General features: G+C 37.1%; 1 protein-coding gene across 1 annotated transcript in view; it reads right to left on the bottom strand.

Annotated features, from left to right (window-relative positions):
* RP1 (RP1 axonemal microtubule associated) overlaps positions 1 to 19,842 on the bottom strand; it is a 310,652-nt gene that overhangs the window by 184,572 nt on the left and 106,238 nt on the right. The window contains 2 exon segments of the mRNA XM_036031115.1: positions 15,403 to 15,615; positions 19,032 to 19,208. Coding sequence (XP_035887008.1) covers positions 15,403 to 15,615; positions 19,032 to 19,208 — 390 coding nt within the window.

The following is a 19,842-nucleotide window of genomic DNA, read 5'->3' as shown; positions in this document are numbered from 1 at the left end:
TAAAGGTCCCTCAGCCAGTTGAAGCCAGCAAGATCAGAAAAACTGGCCAGTTAGAAACCAATAAGAGGTTTTTTGTTTTTGTTTTTGTTTTTGTTTGTTTCTTTGTCTGTTTTTTTTTTTTTTTGGCTTTGTTAGGTTTCTCTGGCTGTTGTTGGTTGATTGATTTTATCTTGTGTTTTACGTGACATTTTATTTTTCAATTGCTATTATTTTTATCTCGCAATCCCTTATGTTTCTCTTCCATTCATCCTAATATTATTCTTTCCACTCCAAATTTATCTCTCCTGCACTACATCTTCTGTTTTTCTTTCCTTTTTTTTTAATCTTGCAAGTTACTGTAAACTTGATTATCCTTTCCTCACTCTTCTAACATTTTTTATTTTAATAATGTTTTGGTATTCTTTTTCTTTCTGTATAATCTTCTTGGCTTGGCTGGTTATACTGTCATTTGATAGGTTCCCCCTGGTATCTCAGTCACAAGGTGGTGAGAAGTTACTATCCTTCATCTGTGTTCCATTAATACACCTCTCAAGGTGTATTACTCTCACGGTTCTATACTCTTTATTCTTGTTATCTAGACCTCATCAATTCTGCCACAAGACTGCCACTTTACTATTACTGCTAGTAAGACCTAGTCTATACAATTGTAAATGCTTCTCAATACCCCTACCTGATCTCAGCCACTTTGCAATTTTCTGAAGTATAATATTGAGGGGGTTGTCTCTATTCTTTTACTCACTACTCCTATATACTAATCTTTAGTCCAACCCTACCTTAGAATCTGACCTCCCATAGCCTCACAGCTTTCTAGATCCAACTAACAATCCTCTCATTCCCAATAAGAGTCTTACCTTCTTTCCATCCTTTCTAAAACGTGGATAGTGGGGTGGAGGGTCATGGTTAACAATATAAGGAGCCAAAGGATAACCCTTCTCTTCTCTACTGGCTGCTAAAGTAAATATCATAGTATATTGTCTTGCTGTTTTAAACCACTTTGCCTTACTCCTCCAACTGATCACAAAAAAGAGTAGGGGGAAGCTGTGAGCACCAGCATACACGAAGGAGATTGCACCACGGAATCTCACAAATATTCTACCAAAGAAGTTCACACCATAATTAAAGGGAATTAGAACAGATCAAATTAACAAACAAGAAGAAAAAAGAAGAAACCCATGAACAATGAGAAAACAAAGAAACAACTCCCAATTGAAGGGAAATGAGGAAGCCTCAGGAAAAATGCTAAATGAAATAGAGGCAACTCAACTATCAGATAGTGAGTTCAAAACAATGATCACTAGGAAGTTCAATGAACTCACAATGAGCTTTCAGAAATTAGATGGAAACTACATCAATCTCACTGCAAACTATATAAACATGAAAAAGGAAATAGAAACTCTCAACAAAGGCCAGGAGGAAATGAAGAATACAATTTCTGAACTGAAGAACACAGTAGAAGGAATGAAAAGCAGGATCGATGAAGCAGAAGATCGGATTAGCGAGCTGGAGGACAAAGTAGAAAACAGCATCCAGAAAGAGCAAGAAAAGGAAAAGAGGCTCAGAAAGAATGAAGAGGGATTAAGAGAAATGCAAGACAATACGAAACTTAATAATATCCGTATAATAGGGGTACCAGAAGGAGAAGAAGAAAAGCAAGGGATCGAAAACCTAGTTGAACAAGTAATGAAGGAGAACTCCCCTAATTTGATGAGAGAAAAAGTCCCACAAATCCAGGAAACACAGAGAGTCCCAATCAAGGGGAACCCAAAGAGACCCACCCCAAGGCAATTCATAATTAAAATGACAAAATTTCAAGACAAAGAGAGAATCTGAAAGGCAGCAAAGGAGAAAAAGGAAGTAACATACAAGGGAGCCTCAATAAGGCTAACAGCTGACTTCTCAATGGAAACACTTCAAGCCAGAAGAGAATGGCAAGAAACATTCCAGGTAATGAGAACAAGAGGTCTGCAACCAAGGCTACTATATCCAGCAAGGCTCTTGATCAAGATAGAAAGCCAAATAAGAAGCTTCCCAGACAAAAGAAGTCTAAAAGAATACATCTCGACCAAACCAGCTCTGCAAGAGATTCTAAAAGGACTGCTTTAAGGAAGGGAGGGAAAAGAGAGAGAGAGAGAGAGAGGAACACACGTACATAAAAGACAATGGATAAGTACCTATCAATAATAACCTTAAACGTAAATGGATTAAATGCGCCAATCAAAAGACATAGAATAGCTGATTGGATAAGAAAAAAATGACCCACATATCTGCTGTCTACAAGAGACCCACCTCAGGATAAAAGGCCTACACAGGCTGAAAGTGAAGGGCTGGAAACAAATCTTCCAAGCAAATGGACAGGAAAAAAAAGCCGGGGTAGCAATACTCATATCAGACAAAATAGACTTCCAAAAAAGGTCCATAATGAGAGACCCAGAGGTCACTTCATGATACTCAAGGGAAGAATACATCAAGAGGACATAAATATTGTAAATATATATGCACCCAACATAGGAGCACCGAAATACATAAAGAAAATCTTAGAGGACTTCAAGAAAGATATGGACAGCAACACAATTATAGTGGAAGATTTTAACACCCCACTATAAAAAATGGGCAGATCTCCTAAACAAAATATCAACACAGATATTGTGGCATTGAACAATACCCTTGATGAAATGGACTTTACTGATATTTACAGAGCCCTCCATCCAAAAGAAGCTAAATATACATTCTTTTCAAATGTACACGGAACATTCTCAAAGATAGACCACATGATAGGACACAAAACAAGCCTCAACAATTTCAAGAAAACTGAAATCATACCAAGCATTTTCTCAGACCACAAGGGTCTGAAGCTAGAAACAAACCCGAAGGAAAAAAAAAACAAAAACACTCAAAATCATGGAGATTAAATAGCATGCTATTTTACAATGAATGGGTCAAGAATGATATTAGGGAAGAAATCGAAAGGTTTCTGGAAACAAATGAAAACGAACTCACAACAACCCAAAACTTATGGGACACAGCCAAGGCAGTCCTGAGAGGGAAGTTCATAGCCATACAGGCCCACCTAAAAAGGTTAGAAACATTCCAAACAAACAACCTAACCCTACGTCTACAAGAACTCGAGGAACAACAACAAAGGCAGCCCAGAGCAAGCAGAAGGAAGCAAATAACCAAGATCAGAGCAGAATTAAATGACATAGAGACTGAAAGCACAATTCTAAGGATCAATGAATCCAAGAGCTGGTTCTTTGAAAAGATAAACAAAATCGACAAGCCTTTAAGCAGACTCATCAAGAAAAAAAGAGAGAAGACCCCAATAAACACAATCAGAAATGAAAGAGGAGAGATTACAACAGATACCACAGAAATACAAAGGATTGTAAGAAATTACTACAAAGAACTGTATGCCAAGAAATTTGAAAACCTAGGTGAAATGGACAACTTTCTAGAAAAATATAATCTTCCAAAACTCAATGAAAAAGAAGCAGAAAGCCTGAACAGATCAATAACAACAAAAGAAATTGAAGCAGTAATCAAAAAACTCCCAACACACAAAAGCCCGGGACCAGATGGTTTCACAGGACAATTCTACAAAGCATTTAAGGAAGAGCTAACCCCTATCCTTCACAGACTATTCCAAAAAATCCAAAAAGATGGGAATCTCCCAAACTCTTTTATGAGGCCAACATCATCCTAATTCCAAAACCAGATAAAGACACAACAAAGAAAGAAAACTTCAGGCCAATATCACTGGTGAACATTGACGCTAAAACCCTCAACAAAATACTGGCAAACCGCATCCAACAATGCATTAAAAAGATCATACACCATGACCAAGTGGGATTCATTCCAGGGATGCAAGGATGGTACAATATTTGCAAGTCAGTAAATGTAATACATCACATAAACAAAAGCAAAGACAAAAACCACATGATCATATCAATTGATGCAGAAAAAGCATTTGATAAGGTACAGCACCCATTCATGATAAAAACACTCAGCAAAGTGGGAATAGAGGGAGCATTCCTCAACATAATAAAGGCCATATATGAGAGACCTACAGCCAGCATCATACTCAATGGGAAAAAATTAGAATCTTTTCCACTAAGATCAGGAACAAGGCAAGGCTGTCAACTTTCACCACTTCTGTTCAATATAGTACTGGAAGTTTTAGCCACAGCAATCAGACAAGAAAAATAAATAAAAGGCATTCAAATCGGAAAGGAGGAAACAAAACTGTCACTGTTTGCAGATGACATGATAGTATACATAGAAAATCCTATAGACTCTACCAAAAAACTGCTTGACCTAATAAATGAATTTGGCAAAACAGCAGGATACAAAGTCAATATCCAGAAATCAAAGGCATTTCTGTACACCAACAATGAAACACCAGAAACAGAGATCAAGGAAAAAATCCCATTCGAAATAGCAAAAAGAAAAATAAAATATCTAGGAATAAACCTAACCAAAGAGGTAAAAGACCTGTATTCAGAAAACTACACAACACTGAAGAAAGAAATCAAGGAAGACACAAACAAATGGAAACATATTCTGTGTTCATGGATTGGAAGAATTAATATCATCAAAATGTCCATACTACCCAAAGCAATTTACACATTCAATGCAATTCCTATTAAAGTACCAATGGCATATTTCACAGACATAAAACAAACACTTCAAAAATTTATATGGAATTATAAATGACCCCGAATAGCTGCTGCAATTTTGAGAAAGAAGAGTAAAGTAGGAGGGATCACAATACCCGACACTAAACTATACTACAAGGTCACTGTAATCAAAACAGCCTAGTACTGGCATAAAAACAGGCACATAGACCAATGGAACAGAACAGAGAGCCCAGAAATAAACCCAAGTCTCTATGGTCAATTAATATTTGACAAAGGAGGCAGCAACATTAAATGGGATAAAAATAGCCTCTTCAACAAATGGTGTTGGGAGAACTGGACAGCCACGTGCAAAAAAATGAAACTTGAGCACCAACTTACACCATATACCAAAATAAATTCAAGGTGGATAAAAGACTTAAATATAAAATGTGACACCATTAAAGTCCTAGAGGAGAACGTAGGTAGGAAAATCTCAGATATTTCACGCAGAAACTTTTTTACTGACATGTCTCCTAGAGCAAGGGACATAAAAGAAACAAGAAACAAATGGGACCTCATCAAAATTAAAAGCTTCTGCACAGCTAAGGAAAACAGTATCAAAATTAAAAGAGAACCAACTGTATGGGAAAACATATTTGCCAATGATACCTCAGACAAGGGTTTAATCTCCATAATATATAAAGAACTTACACGACTGCACTCTAAGAAGACAAGGAATCCAATTAAAAAGTGGGAAAAGGACTTGAACAGACACTTCTCCAAGGAGGACATACAGAAAATCCAAAGACACATGAAACGATGTTCAATACCACTAGCTATCAGAGAGATGCAAATTAAAACCACAATGACATACCACTTCACACCAGTCAGAATGGCCATCATAAACAAAGCAACAAACAACAAGTGTTGGAGAGGTTGTGGAGAAAAGGGGACCCTAGTGCACTGCTGGTGGGACTGCAGACTGGTACAACCACTATGGAAAGCAGTATGGAACTTCCTCAGGAAACTAAAAATGGATCTGCCTTTTGACCCAGCAATTCCACTGCTGGGACTCTATCCTAAGAATACTAAAATGCCAATTCAAAAGAACCTATGCATCCCAATGTCCATAGCAGCACAATTTACAATAGCTAGATGCTGGAAGCAACCAAGATGCCCATCAGTAAATGAATGGATCAAAAAACTATGGTACATTTACACAATGGAATTCTATGCAGCAGAAAGAAAGAAGGAGCTCCTACCCTTTGCAACAGCGTGGATGGAGCTGGGAAACACTATGCTTAGCGAAACAAGCCAGGCAGTGAAAGACAAATACCATATGATCTCACCTTTAACAGGAACCTAAATAACAAAACAAAGAAACAAGCAAAATATAACCAAAGACACTGAAATAGAGGACAGGCTCACGGTGACCAGAGGGGAGAGAAGAGGGAATTTAAGGGGTCAGTGGGAAGGGCTCACAGGAACAAACTTAAAGGGCACATGGTCATAAACTAAGGGGAGGGTGGTAATGGGAGGGAATTGGGGAGGGTGGGAGGGGGGAACGGATTGGAATTAAAAAGGAGAAAACTGTATTTGAACAATGATTAAAATATAATAAAAAATAATGATTGAGTTCATAATGAGATGAAGGAAGAAATCAAAAACCATCTGAAAATAGATGAAAATGAAAAAACAATAACCCAAATCTTATGGGACACAGCAAAGGCAGTCCTAAGAGGGAAGTTCATAGAGATACAAGCCAACCTAAAAAAGATAGAAACATTTCTAATAAACAACCTAACCCTACATCTAAAAGAATTAGAGGAACAAAAACAAACAAAGCCCGGAGTGAGTAGAAGGAAGGAAATAATCAAGATCAGAGCAGACTAATCAAATGACATAGAGACTAAAAGAACAATTCAAAGGTTCAATAAATTCAGCAGCTGGTTCTCTGAAAAGGTAAACAAAGTCGACAAGCATTTAACCAGATTTATCAAGAAAAAAGAGAGAGGAGCAAAATAAGTAAAATCATATATGAAAGAGGAGAAATTACAATCAATACCACAGAAATTCCAAGGTACGTAAGAAATTACTATGAACATTTATACTCAAGAAATTGGACAAAATGGACAAATTTCTAGAAATATACAGTCTTCCAAAGTTGAATCAAAAAGAAGCAGAAAGCTTGAATAGACCAATAACGATTAGTGACATTGAAGTAATCATCACAAATCTCCTGGTACTCAAAAGCCCTGAACAGAATGGCTCCACAGGTGAATTTTGTCAAATAATTTAAGAAGAACTAAGTCCAGTCCTTCTCAGGCTATTCCAAGAAGTTCAAGAAGAGGGAAGACTCCCAAACTCTTTTTACAAGTCCAGCATTATCCTAATTCCAAAACAAGGTAAAGAACAACGAAGAAAGAAAACTATAGGCCAACATCTGTAATGAACATAGATGCCAAAATCCTCAACAAAATATTGGAAACCGGGACCAGAAATACATTAAAAAGATCACATACCATGATCAAGTGGGATACATCGCAGGGATGCAAGGATGGTACAATATTTGCAAATCAATAAACATAATGTGCCACATAAACAAAATGAAGGACATAAATCACATAATCATATTAATGGATGATGAAAAAGAATTTGATAAAAATCAGGCACTCATTTTTGATAAAATCTCTCAGCAAAGTGCAAATAGAGGGAGCATACCTCAACATCATAAAGGCCATATTACGACAAACCTATGGTCAACATCATACTCAAAGGGCAAAAACTAAAAGCTTTCCCCTTAAGATGAGGAATAAGACAAGAGTGTCTGCTTTTACCACTCTAATTCAACATAGTATTGGAAGCTATAGCCACAGTGATCAGAAAAGAAAAATAATTAAAATGCATCCAAATTATAAAGGAGGAAGTAAAACTGTCATTATTTGCAAACATGATAGTATACATAGAAAACCCTATAGTCTCCTCCAAAAACACTACTACACCTAGTAAGTAAATTTGAATACAAATTTCTGAATACAAAGTATATTCAGAAATCAAGGGTATTTTGTACACCAACAGTAAAATATCAGAAAGAGAAACTAGGAAAATAATCCATTTACTGTGGCAACAAGAAAAATAAGGTATCTAGGAATAAGCTTAACCAAAGACATAAAAGACCTGTATTCAAAAAACTATAGAACCATGAAGAAGGAAATTAAGGAAGATACAAATAAATGGAAGCATATACCATGTTTATGGATTGTAAGAATTAACATCATTAAGATTCAAAGCAATCTATAGATTGAACATAATTTCTATTAAAAACCAACAGCATATTTCACAGATCTAGAAAAAATCTTTCAAAAATGTATGTGGAACCTAAAAAGACCCTGAATAGCCCCAGCAGTCTTGAGAAAGAAGAATAAAGTAGGAGGGATCACAATGCCTGACATCAAATTATACTATAATGCCACTGTAATCAAAACAGTCTGGTACTGACATAAGAACAGATTCATAGATCAATGGAACAAAATAAAGAGTCCAGAAATGTACCCATGTATCTATGGTCACTTAATAGTCAACAAAGGGGGCAGGCACATACAATGGAGTAAAAATAGCCTCTTCAATAAATCCTATTGGAAGAACTAGACTGGTACATGCAAAAAATGAAACTAGACCACAAACTTACACCATACACCAGAATAAACTCAAAATGGATAAAAGAGTTGAATGTAATTCATGACAATATAAAAGTCATAGAGGAAAACATAAACAGCAAAATCTCAGATATCCCAAGCAGCAATATTTTTTCTGATATATCTCCTAGGACAAGGGATATAAAGGAATAAATAAACAAATGGGTCTACACCAAATTAAAAGGCTTCTGCACGGCTAAAGAGATCAACATCAAACTGAAAAGGAACCAGCCATATGAGGGAACATATTTGACAATGATATATGAGACAAAGGTTTGATCTCCAAAATATACAAAGAACTCATACAACTCAGCACCAGAAAGACAGACAAACCAATTAAAAAATGAGCAAAGGACCTGAATAGATACTTCTCCAATGAGGACATAGACATATGAAAAGATGCTCAACATCACTAGCCATCAGAGTGATGCAAATTAAAACCATAATGAGCTATCACCTTACACTGGTCAGAATGGCCATCATTAATAAATCTACAAACAACAAATGCAGGCTTTGGCGCATAGAAAAGGGAATCCTAGTGCAGTGTTGGTAGGAATGCAGACTAGTGCAGGCACTGTGAAAAACAGTATGGAATTTGCTCAAAAAACTAAAAATGGAACTGCCTTTTGACCCAGCAATTCCACTGCCGGGAATATATCCTAAGAATCCCAAAGTACCAATTCAAAAGACCTTATGCACCCCTATGTTCTTAGTAGCACTACTTATAATTGTCAAGTGCTGGAAACAGCCTAAGTGCCCATCTGTGCCCATCAGTAAATGAATGGATCCAAACAAATACTGTGGTACATTTACACAATAGAATACTATGCAGGAGAAATAGAAAGGAACTCCTACCTTTTGCAACAGCATGGATGGAACTGGAGAATATTATGCTAAGTGCAATAATCCCATTGATGAAAAGCAAATACCATATCTTACCTATAAGAGTGATAGGGGTTTAAGACTTGGGAAAATTTAGCTTAAGGTAAATAGTCATAAATCTAGCAAGTAATGTGTATGTTAAGTTTTTGTTTCAGTAACTACAGATAAGGCCTATCTTGGTGCCTAAGAGTAAGCAGATGACCTCTTGGAGACATCTGTACCAGGAAGACATCTGTACCCTTCCCCCTTGGAGGCAACTGTTGAATTTCAAAGGCTTTCACTGACACCTTGTGTGCCCTCCCCCAACCACCTTATAAAAGATCTGGCTGGGAAAGAGAGAGTGAGATGGTTTGTTAGGGTATGAACCTGCCATCTTCTCGGATCACCGGGCATCTGAATAAAGTGCCTATAAAAGATTCAATCACTGTCATTGCTTATTGGATTTGGTAGTGACAGGCAGCCCAAACGCCGGTGTCTTTTCCGGTTACAAGAGGAACCTAATGAATAAAAATAAACTAGTGAGCAAAATAGAACCAGAGGCATGGAAACATAAAACAGACTGACAGTGACCAGAGGTGTGGGAGGAGGGGTATAATAGTGGAAAGAGGGGGAAGGGACTAGTCAAAGAACATGTATTAATGACCCATGGATATGAACAAGTTTGGGGATTGACTGTGAGAGTCAGGGATGGGCTGGGCAGAAGAAGGTGAATGGGGAAAAATTGGGACAATGTAACAGAATAACAAGAAAAAAATTTTTTAAATGGAAAGAAAATTGGCAACTTTACAGAAAATAAAAAGTTCAATTAATGAGAGCATAGCCAGGTATATATATTATTTTGCAAGTGAAGTGACCAAAAACTGTGAAAGAAAGCAGAGCTGAATATGGTGTGTATTAAAATGAAGAGTTAAAGTACTATAAATGTAGTAAATATTTGATAAAGGTTGTCTTTTAAAAATATTTATTTATTTTTAGAGAGAGGGATAAGGAGGGAGAAAGAGAAGGAGAAAAACACCAGTGTACAGTGACCTCTTACACACCCCTAATTGGGGACCTGGCCTGCAATCCAGGCATGTGCCCTGACTGGGAATCAAACAGGCAACCCTTTGGTTTGCAGACTGACACTCAATCCACTTAGCCACACCAGTCAGGGCATGATAAAGGTTGCCTTTAAAACAAGTATATTTCTTAGTTGATTGCTGTATTTTGTCAACAGAGCTCTTGTTTTATGGTACAAGTATTATAATTCTAAAAACTTTAGTAAATTTGTTACACTATTACAGGCAGGACTACATCTTTTCTATTTAGTTCCATCTTGAGAGTAGTCTGAAATGGAGCCTTAAAGGACAGACTACGACACAGGAACATCAAGGTTAACTTGACTTTGCATGTTCAATATATAGAGAGCATTACATACACATATGTGTGTTTAAATATGTTTAATATACATATGTATACGTGGATATTAATGTATATGTGTTGGGAACTACCCTGCCTAGTATCAGAAGCTGTAACCCTGCCAAGGCTAAGGCTGAGGGAGTGGCTTTGGACCATAAACCAGCAAGGAAACAAAAGCTTATCTCCCTGGCAGGAGCACTGCTTCTGCTACTTCATTCATAACTAAACCCCAAAGCTTGGTCGGTTAGCCAATGACGAGTAAGATTCCCCAAGTGGGGAACGATTTAGGACAGGCACGATCACGTAGGAGGCCCCCAAAAGAAGGACTTTGGGGGCTACAGCAAAAGAGGGTTATGGACCTTCGCTCCTTGGCTTTGACATAGCCTGAGTCCTCCTCGTCTGGGGGAAAATCTCCTTATCTCTTGGTTGCCTTAGTTCCCTTGCTCCACCTAATCCTGAAACAATGACAGGGTGGTGCAGCTCTGTGCTGAAAAGGGCGGGTTCCCTGGGTGAGCAGGCCTAAGAAAGAATATATAAAATCCTGTGAAAACTGTTTTGTTTAGAATGCTCTCTAAACAAAGTTGAATGAGAAGGGCCCAAGGAGGAAATTAGTTTGTTCCTTAAAGTTTTACAGCTGTTTGACCCTGACTCAAAATAGGCCCTCAGACTTCCTTGTTATCTATTGTTTGATCCTTACTTCCTAGCAATGAGTAATGAGCTTTTACCTGAATTCTTATTTCAAATAAACCAATGACAAGCCTCTCCGGAGGGAGAATGGGGCACTCACCCCACCTGGGAGGATGGCCAAGTGGCGTGCTCCCCACTTGAGGAGTGGCCCTGCTGTTCCTATTCCCCCACAGGACCTGGTTGTCTCTGTGTATGTTTTTCTCACATGTTGATGATCATCTGCAGCCGAGATGGATACTGCTGGCCGGTATCCTCCACATATATGTATATAAAAAAGAATGTAATTACAAATATCAGAAAGCTAGTCTAGCTTTTGCCTCACAACATATGGTCAAAAATAGTAGTCCATCTGCTCTCTTTGCTTTCCTTGCTGATATTGTTACATTATCAGGAAATTCACCTTTTCCCAGTATACTAGCACTTTTTCCTATGATTTAAAGAGTATGTAGGAGCCTCTGGATTCATGGAAAGGATTTTTAAAATTTTGAGTTTTTTTAGCAGTAATAATCCAGTGCAATAAGTTCCTAAGAACAAGCTTGAAATTTTTTAACAGAAACACAGGGAAGCTAGAGACCACTTCAGAATGTTTGAGCCCCCAATTTTAGAAGTCACATGGACAAAAGTAACTGACTTGTATGTCATTAGCCAGGAAGACCTTACTTTAAATAGATTTTCACTGATGTTAAAAAAAATAGTAAAGATTATCTCGCAGCTCTCAAAGATTACACATATCTCACTCTACGTGGTAGAGTTGATATTAGACTGGGTGTGCATTCATAGAGCCATACCCATTTTTAAATTACTGGAATACTATTTTAGATAGTAATTAGCTTCAATCCAAGCCTCCAAGTTCCTCTCTGTTACTCTGGCTTCTCCAAATGGGTGAGGCTCTGGAGGTCACAGCCCATTGTTGGGGTTGTTGGCTAGGGACTGAATCCCAGCAGAACAAACTGTATCCTGATAGTACTGCCTGCCCATGCCTCATCCCCATGATCGACCCCCAAGTCTCCTTCACTCCTCGCTCTTTCCTAAAGCTGCATTGGTGAAATTGCAGTGTACTGAACCAACTGGTTAGTAAATGCAGGATTTTGACTTATGTGAACAAGTTATTTCAAGTTTACCCCTTTGGACAATCTTCACCCTTTACCCATCTCTTTCCTTTTCAGTGCCTGCTTCTGTTAACTGAAGAAGAGGTTTAGGCTGGGATCAAGAACAAAAATCATTTATCTGAGCAAAAAGTGTTGTAATCTAGAGTCACAGATTCAGTTAGTAACATAAATTGTGCTCCAAAGAGAGTAAAAAAGGATTTTATAAAGGTGAAATCTACAAATGTGGCCACACTTTAGGTCCTCTATGCAAATGAAGGATTCTGGTTATGTTAACTGGGATTGGTTAGTTCCAACATGCAAACAAGGGAAGCGACAACTTCAAGGACAAAGTAAAACCATTGTTTCCATGGAGCAGTTGTTTCAGGATGTTTATGACTCCGTCTTGAGCTGAGTTTAGCAACAGGTTAGCAACTTAAACGTAGCTCTGAGAACTGAGTCACAAGACCTGCATAGGCTCCACCTTTTCAATGGTCTCCTGACTCTGTTTGAAGTGAGTTTCTTAGCAATGTTTATTCCATTTTACTTTCTCCATTACCACATCATGCATGTATTTCCTCACCATGCCATAGAGGAATAGCCTCAGCCAACTGGATAAATTACTTGCAATGATGATGTGGCATGCTTATTTCAAAAAGGCCTATAATATCTCTGCATTGTGCTCTGAAATGGGCCAAATTCCTTATTTAAATATTCTAAATATCAAATTTCACGTAATCAGTGTATGCTCCTTCACCTTCATCAGATCTCATTGGATTCTCTATCAAAAAGTAAACAGAATAGTTGTCTCTCCTTTTTTCAAGTTATTGAAGTGTCTTCAGGAAGTAAAACTAGGGTTTGAAATTCCAATACATGATGGCCTGCCTCAGTTCCAAAGTGCACAGGGAGTCCTGAACCTAGCTTTTCATCCTAAGGTGTCCATCAGGAAAGAGAAAGGAAGGTGGGGGGTGGGGGGGAGCAGTTCCTGGTGTTGATGCGAAGCCCAGCATTGGCTGAGAGGACATGATTGCAGACCCAATGATTCACCTGACAAGCTGTCAACAAGACTGGTTGTAGGAGAATTGCTGAAGAATAAAACTTTTTGTTTGCATTTTGAATCATCTCAGCCTTGTGTATCCTGACCCTGGTCTCCTCATTGTGGTCAACCCAGTTTCTCCATTCCATTACGATAAATCCACAGCAGGGGTCAGGATGTATGATGACCTGCACTGAGAGCTTTGAACACTGCCTGTGGGGCTTGGGGTAACTAACCTAACCAGAATCATATTTAGCTTCCTCATCTGAAGAATGAACACATGGACAGTTTCCTCTAGCAGCACAACATTCTATGTATTCACATGTAAGTTTCAGACTATATTCTTGTGCTCATCAAAATCTTATAGTTGAATGCCAAAGACTTTCCTTTTTTTCAGCCTAATCAGATAGAGCTGAGTCATCTGTGATACCAACAGGAAGGAGAAGAAAAAGAAAAAAGCATGAGTGTTCAGCAGAGGGCAGAAAGATTCAAGATTCTGCTATATACTTGCACAGAAAATACAGTCACTTGGAGGGACAAGATAAACATCACACTGAGAAAGAAATGGAAGAGACAGATAGGGCCCACATACTGGTGAGGGAGAAATGGAAGAACCATAAAAATCATCATGGAACTTGAGTATGAGGCAGCTAAATAGAAGGTGAGTAAGCACTGAGCTGTCCCTTTGGTTGCCATCTAGGGAAGATACAAATTTCCAATTTTCCAATGTGGGCCCATTCTTACTTTGGAGTAATACTTATCTGTGCACCTACAAACTCTCCCTAACAACTTTGAAACACACATACCCCAAAACGTGTTTTAAGTAATACACTATCTATCTCATGGTTCTGAACACTCCTACAAGTCTCAAAGAGAAAGGATTATACACTTTGTGGATATTGGTGATATGAAGGAAAAGCTCCTTCCTCATGTTCCTTCTCTAGGGTGACTGAGCATTATGAAATCATACTCGCAGCTAGCCTGGCCATGATAATGTTACTTTAAAAAAAAACAAACAACTCAATTAGTCCACTTACCATTTTAAAGACCATAACTCTGACAGTTTCTTAAGCATGACTTCCTCTTGAGTGAAATGGGATATAGCCCACTGTACAATACTCTGGTGAGTCAATCAAGGATGCTAATTAAATGTATGTCTAATATGCTTTTCTGTTCTGCGCTGTGAACATTAGTGCAGACTCACCAGTCTGCAAGGACACAGAGAACCAGGACTATCTAACCCTTTCCTCTTGCTACCCTCAGAAGTTCATGTAAATTCTCCCAAATAGCCAGAGCCATATTGGTAAGGGAAAGGAGAGTGGGAGCACCTCTGAATTACCCAAAAGGTACAGTTTAAACTAAACGGTTTCAAACAAGAACAGATGAACAGAGTGCTAATATGTAAGCTAAATGTATAGTCTTATATGCTGCTCAACCATAGGAAAATTATGAACACAAAAAAGATGTTTTGTTAGTTGCCTCCCACATCTTCTCCTAAGTTTCAAGATGTTAGAAAAGAACCCCTAATGTTCATAATTTAAAATTACTGTCTTCAAAGTACAGGGTTTCCACTGGTGGAAATTCAGGGACCTAAAGAAGCAGTAAGGAAATATTGTTGAGCTGAGACTTTCTAGTGCCTTGATTCTCAAAGCATTGCTTGCAGACCAACTCATTGACAGCTGGTTGATTATTAGAAATGCAGCACACAGGCCCCACTGCAGTCTGAGTGAGAATCTACTTTCTAACAAAATTCCCAGGTGACTTGTATATGCACTATGTTTCAGAAACAGTGTCTAAAGGGTCATGATTCCTCTTGAATCATACCAAGCATTCAGCTGCCCTCCCCACTCATTAAAAACACCAAAGGAAATCATATATCACATCCAATTTCCAGAATGCTCACAGATTAAAACTAAAAAAGAGAATATCCAAGAAGTGCTATTCTCATATCTATTATTGGCAAATGTCTTAAATATGTACTGAGAAAAATAGGAGCAGATGCTTACTGTTCCATCACACTGGCCATCCTTAATCCTCAGATACATCTGCGCATTTTTCACACTTTCAAACATGCAAATCCCAGCACTGATTTTATGCACTTTCCAGTAGGATTTTTCAGACTGGCTTCCCACTCCAGTGCAGCTCCCATTCGGCTGGAGACACAGGGCCTGGCAAAGGCTCGTAGCAAGTATAAGTATAGCACTGTTGAGGAACACACCCTTCGCAATAACAAACAGAACAGAAAGGCAATGAATAACAAGCTCATGTTTTGCTAGAGAAATATGGCAATAGAGTCCATTTTCTAACAGAAGTTCCAGTCATCAGGATCTTACCAAAAGCTTGGTCATATTAAATGAGCAAAACAAAAAAATAAATGGTTTTACTGAGATGCAAAATGGAACAAAACTAAAGGTTATCTGGTAGACTCCTAATTTATATCAATCATCATCTACTGAGAGTGTAAAGGTCAGCATCAGATGCAAGAGAGGTTAAAACGGATACAAAAAGAAAACATTTCTCTTAAGAAATTTACAATCACTATTAAAAGATAGTTTTAATACTAATACAAAGCTGAATATTTTGCTACTAGACTACCTGAATTATAAAATTCACTATATGGACATTAGTTAAATGTATGCATGTAGGAATAAATAAATTAAAGAAAGGAGATATCAAATACTACTAAGGTATATTTAAGTGAATCTTATGCAATGAACAGCTTAAAAGGAAGATATAAAAATTTCTTGAAATTTAGTTAAAAATACACTAACAATGTAGAGAAATTAATAAAATCCATAAATACACAAGTCACAAAAGACAAATCCAAATGGTGAATAAACATAAAGAAAGGTAACCCATACTAGTAATTAAAAATAAATAAATATAAAGTTAGATGTTTATTCCTCTAGAAAATTGTCAGGTGTTTGTTTTTTAAGGACCATATTCAACAATGGGGTCAATGACTGCCAAAGGGAGTTAGTTAGGTAGTCAAGAATTTAACTATACACGGAGCGGTCTGGCTTTTTCCCTGTCCTTCAGAGAGTTAATCTCTAAACCCTTAATGTAATGCCTGATAGGGGTGTTTTTGTTTGTGTGAGGGCCTTGGACCAGCCATATATTAAAAAATATAATTTGGGGTAGGACTTTGGCTCACAAGGTGTCTCAGAGGCTGAAGACTGAGATCAGCCACATGCACCCCCTACATCAGAGTCCCCAACCTTTTTGGCACCAGAGACGGGTTTCATAGAAAACAATTTTTCCACAGACCAGGAGTGGGTAGGGACAGGAGGTAAAGCTCAGGGGGTAATGCCAGTGATGCTTCAAAGCTTCACTGGCTCACCCACCCTCACCTCCTGATGTATAGTCAGGTTCTGCCCTGCTTGGTAAAACCCTAGTAAAGACTCTGAGCACCAAATTTCAGGTGAGCTTGTTTCCCTGATTTGCAATACTTTATTCATACTGTCATATTAGTGCTAAAAAAAGTAACACAGTCTTGAATCCATGGGAAGAGGACAACACTTGGTACTTTTCCTAGACTTTGCCCTATATATATATTCCTTTTGCTGATTTTAACCTATATCCTTCTCTGTAATAAACCTAACCATGTGTAAAACAGATTTCAGTGAGTTCTGAGTTGCTCTAGTGGTCTCAATGACCCCTAAACTCTAAAGTTTGTGTCAGCAGTGAGAGTGGTATGTGAACTGTTCCCTCTAACTTCAGAAGTTGACAAATTTCCCAGGATTAAAAATTAGTATAGTTCTGGAAGAAAATTTGGCAGTATCTTTCTAGATTCTTAAAGACTTCATATTCTGATCCATATATTCAATTTTAAATTATCTAAGCTAAGACAATAATAAAATATATGGCCAAAGACTTGTCAAAGTATATGTTACAGTAACATATGTAAAGAGGGTAAAATGAAGAGGCTAAGATTAAATTAATGTACAGTGATAAACAAATATATATTTCATTGGCCAGAAAGTCCATGTTTTTTTCCATAAAATAGAAGATACATTTTTTATTTTCATGAATAATTTTATTGATTTGGATATTTTTAGTGTGTGAGCTATCTCCCCCATGATATAATGTTGATTGTTCTCAGTTAATATCTCAATTCAATTGCTATCAACTTTACTTGGTCTACCTGATTGTGGAACATTGTCCAGCAAAAAATCTCCAGCACAAAATTTCACAAACCACTTTTGACACGTTTAATCAGTCATGGCAGCTTCTCCATACACTTCACAAATTGTATTTTGTGTATGTGTGCTTCAACTGTATTTTTACGTTTCTTGAAATAATAAAGAATATGCTAAAAATGTCCCTTGTTTTCTTTCATTTCCAATATTAAAATGGCTACACAAAAATTCACCAATTTTGATAAGTTTTTTTAAATGCACACTAATATGACAGCTATCACAATATAATCTGACAAAATTGTTTCAAGTGAAGTTAAAGACAACTAAGTGCTAATAGAGCTATCTTAGGGGAGAAAAACAAATGAACTTTTTGGCCAACTCAACATGTATATATATATATATATATATATATATTCTTTATGTTTAAATATTATGAAACAATTAAAATTATGTTGTTTCAGGAAAAATAATATAATAAATATTTATTTTGTAAATATAAAAAGTTTTGAAGACAAATTGACTTTGATTTGATTCATGAATCTTCATTGACTATCTATGCTATAGTAGCTAAAATTCTTAATTTCTCTGAAAATTCTTTCTTCACATTTTTCAGTATGACAATATTTTTCAGTATTTTTATGATGATTAAATTTAGCCTTGTACGTGGTGAAGTTCTCAGTAAAGTGCCTGGCACAAAATAAGCAGTCTCATAAATGATAGACATTATATTAAAACAAACTAATGAGCAAATAGAACCAGACAAATGGAAATAAAGAACACACTGACAGTAATCAGAGGACATGGGGGAGGGGATAATGGGGAAAGAAGAGGAAGGGTCAAGTCAAGGAACTTGTATAAAGGACCCATGGACAAAGACAAAGGGGTAGGGGAGGGTGACCGGGGTGGGGAGGGATTGAATGTGGAAGGAAGGGGTAGGTAGGGTAGCAGAGAGTAATAGGGGAAAAATGAGGACAACTATAATTGAACAACAATAAAAAAATACTTTAACCAAATATCTTCCTGAGACTAAAAGTGAAGCAATAAAAAAATGATAGATATTATATTAATATGATATTATATTTATAATAAGTTTACAAATACCTACTATAATGAAAGAAGCATAAGTACTATAAAATCATCACATATATACCACATTAAAAGGGTACACATATTCTAATTGTTAGAAAAATTAAAAATATACATTTGAGTGTCAAATGTAATATTTTCTGATTTTTTATTAAGAATCCCCACAACCATAATTTTAACCTCTAACTTCAGTTGGATATAGGCTGTTACTCCCATCATTTTCATTCCTGTCATTATTATGATCCCTATTGCCTTTCAGTATAGATAAATAAAAAGGCAATAGACATCAATGCCACCTAGTGGGAAGAAATCTGATTACTCCATTATGACTTAATTCAGCAGCTTAGCTCAACAGAGCAAAAGAAAGTAGGTATTTAGCAACCAAAATTTAATGATTTCCTCTATTTTACCTTGACAAAAATCACAAGTTCTTTTGAAAGGTCTTTGTAGCATGTTGATAATTCAGCAGCTATTTTGCCATGAAAGTCAAAACTAACTGTGTGTCCAGGAACCAGTGAGGATTCAAGAAGTGCACAGCGGTTAGACTGGTAAAGCACCCGCAGCTCAGTGGTGGCACCACCGCTAGCCTAAAAGAAAAGTGGGGGGAACCCTTTGAATTAGCAATAGGAAATAAATTTAAAATGTTTTGACTTTACATGCAAGTAAGGTCTATTACGCTCTATAGAACCCTTGAACTATCCATATAATCTCATGTTTGTATAATTCAATTGTTTGATTCCCTAGCATAATTTCCAGCATCTTTCCCCAGGAACTTTCTTCTTCTCCTGATTTTTCAGAACCCATGATAGAGTACTGGGTGACAATAAAAATAACTCCAGTGGTAGGATAATTTAATAAGTTATTAGTATGTATTTTATCATTATTTTTTTATGTCTTCATTTGTGTCTTCCTAAAACAAGACTATTTGGGATCAAAAGCTAAAAATAAGAGTCACGTATTACTAAATTTTGCTTTCTAAAAACTAAACAAATCGAGGAAGTTATGCTATAGGGAAACATTTCTGGTTTGGGGTACTGTTTGAGGTCTTACCTCACCTTCCCTCAGTGCCCCAGGGAGGCATTTGGGCCTGAAAAAGAGCTCTCAGATATCCCTTGAATGACTGACATATATGACACTAAGGCTATGAATCTCAGCAAAGTTCCCTTGTATAAGTATGGTAAAAAAACAAGAGTTATTCACCTTTAAGGAACCATCTTATGT

Source organism: Phyllostomus discolor, chromosome 7 (assembly GCF_004126475.2).
Source record: "Phyllostomus discolor isolate MPI-MPIP mPhyDis1 chromosome 7, mPhyDis1.pri.v3, whole genome shotgun sequence".
Lineage (NCBI taxonomy): Eukaryota > Metazoa > Chordata > Mammalia > Chiroptera > Phyllostomidae > Phyllostomus > Phyllostomus discolor.
The sequence above is the reverse complement of the archived record's forward strand: the minus strand, read 5'-3'. Positions and strand labels throughout refer to the sequence as shown.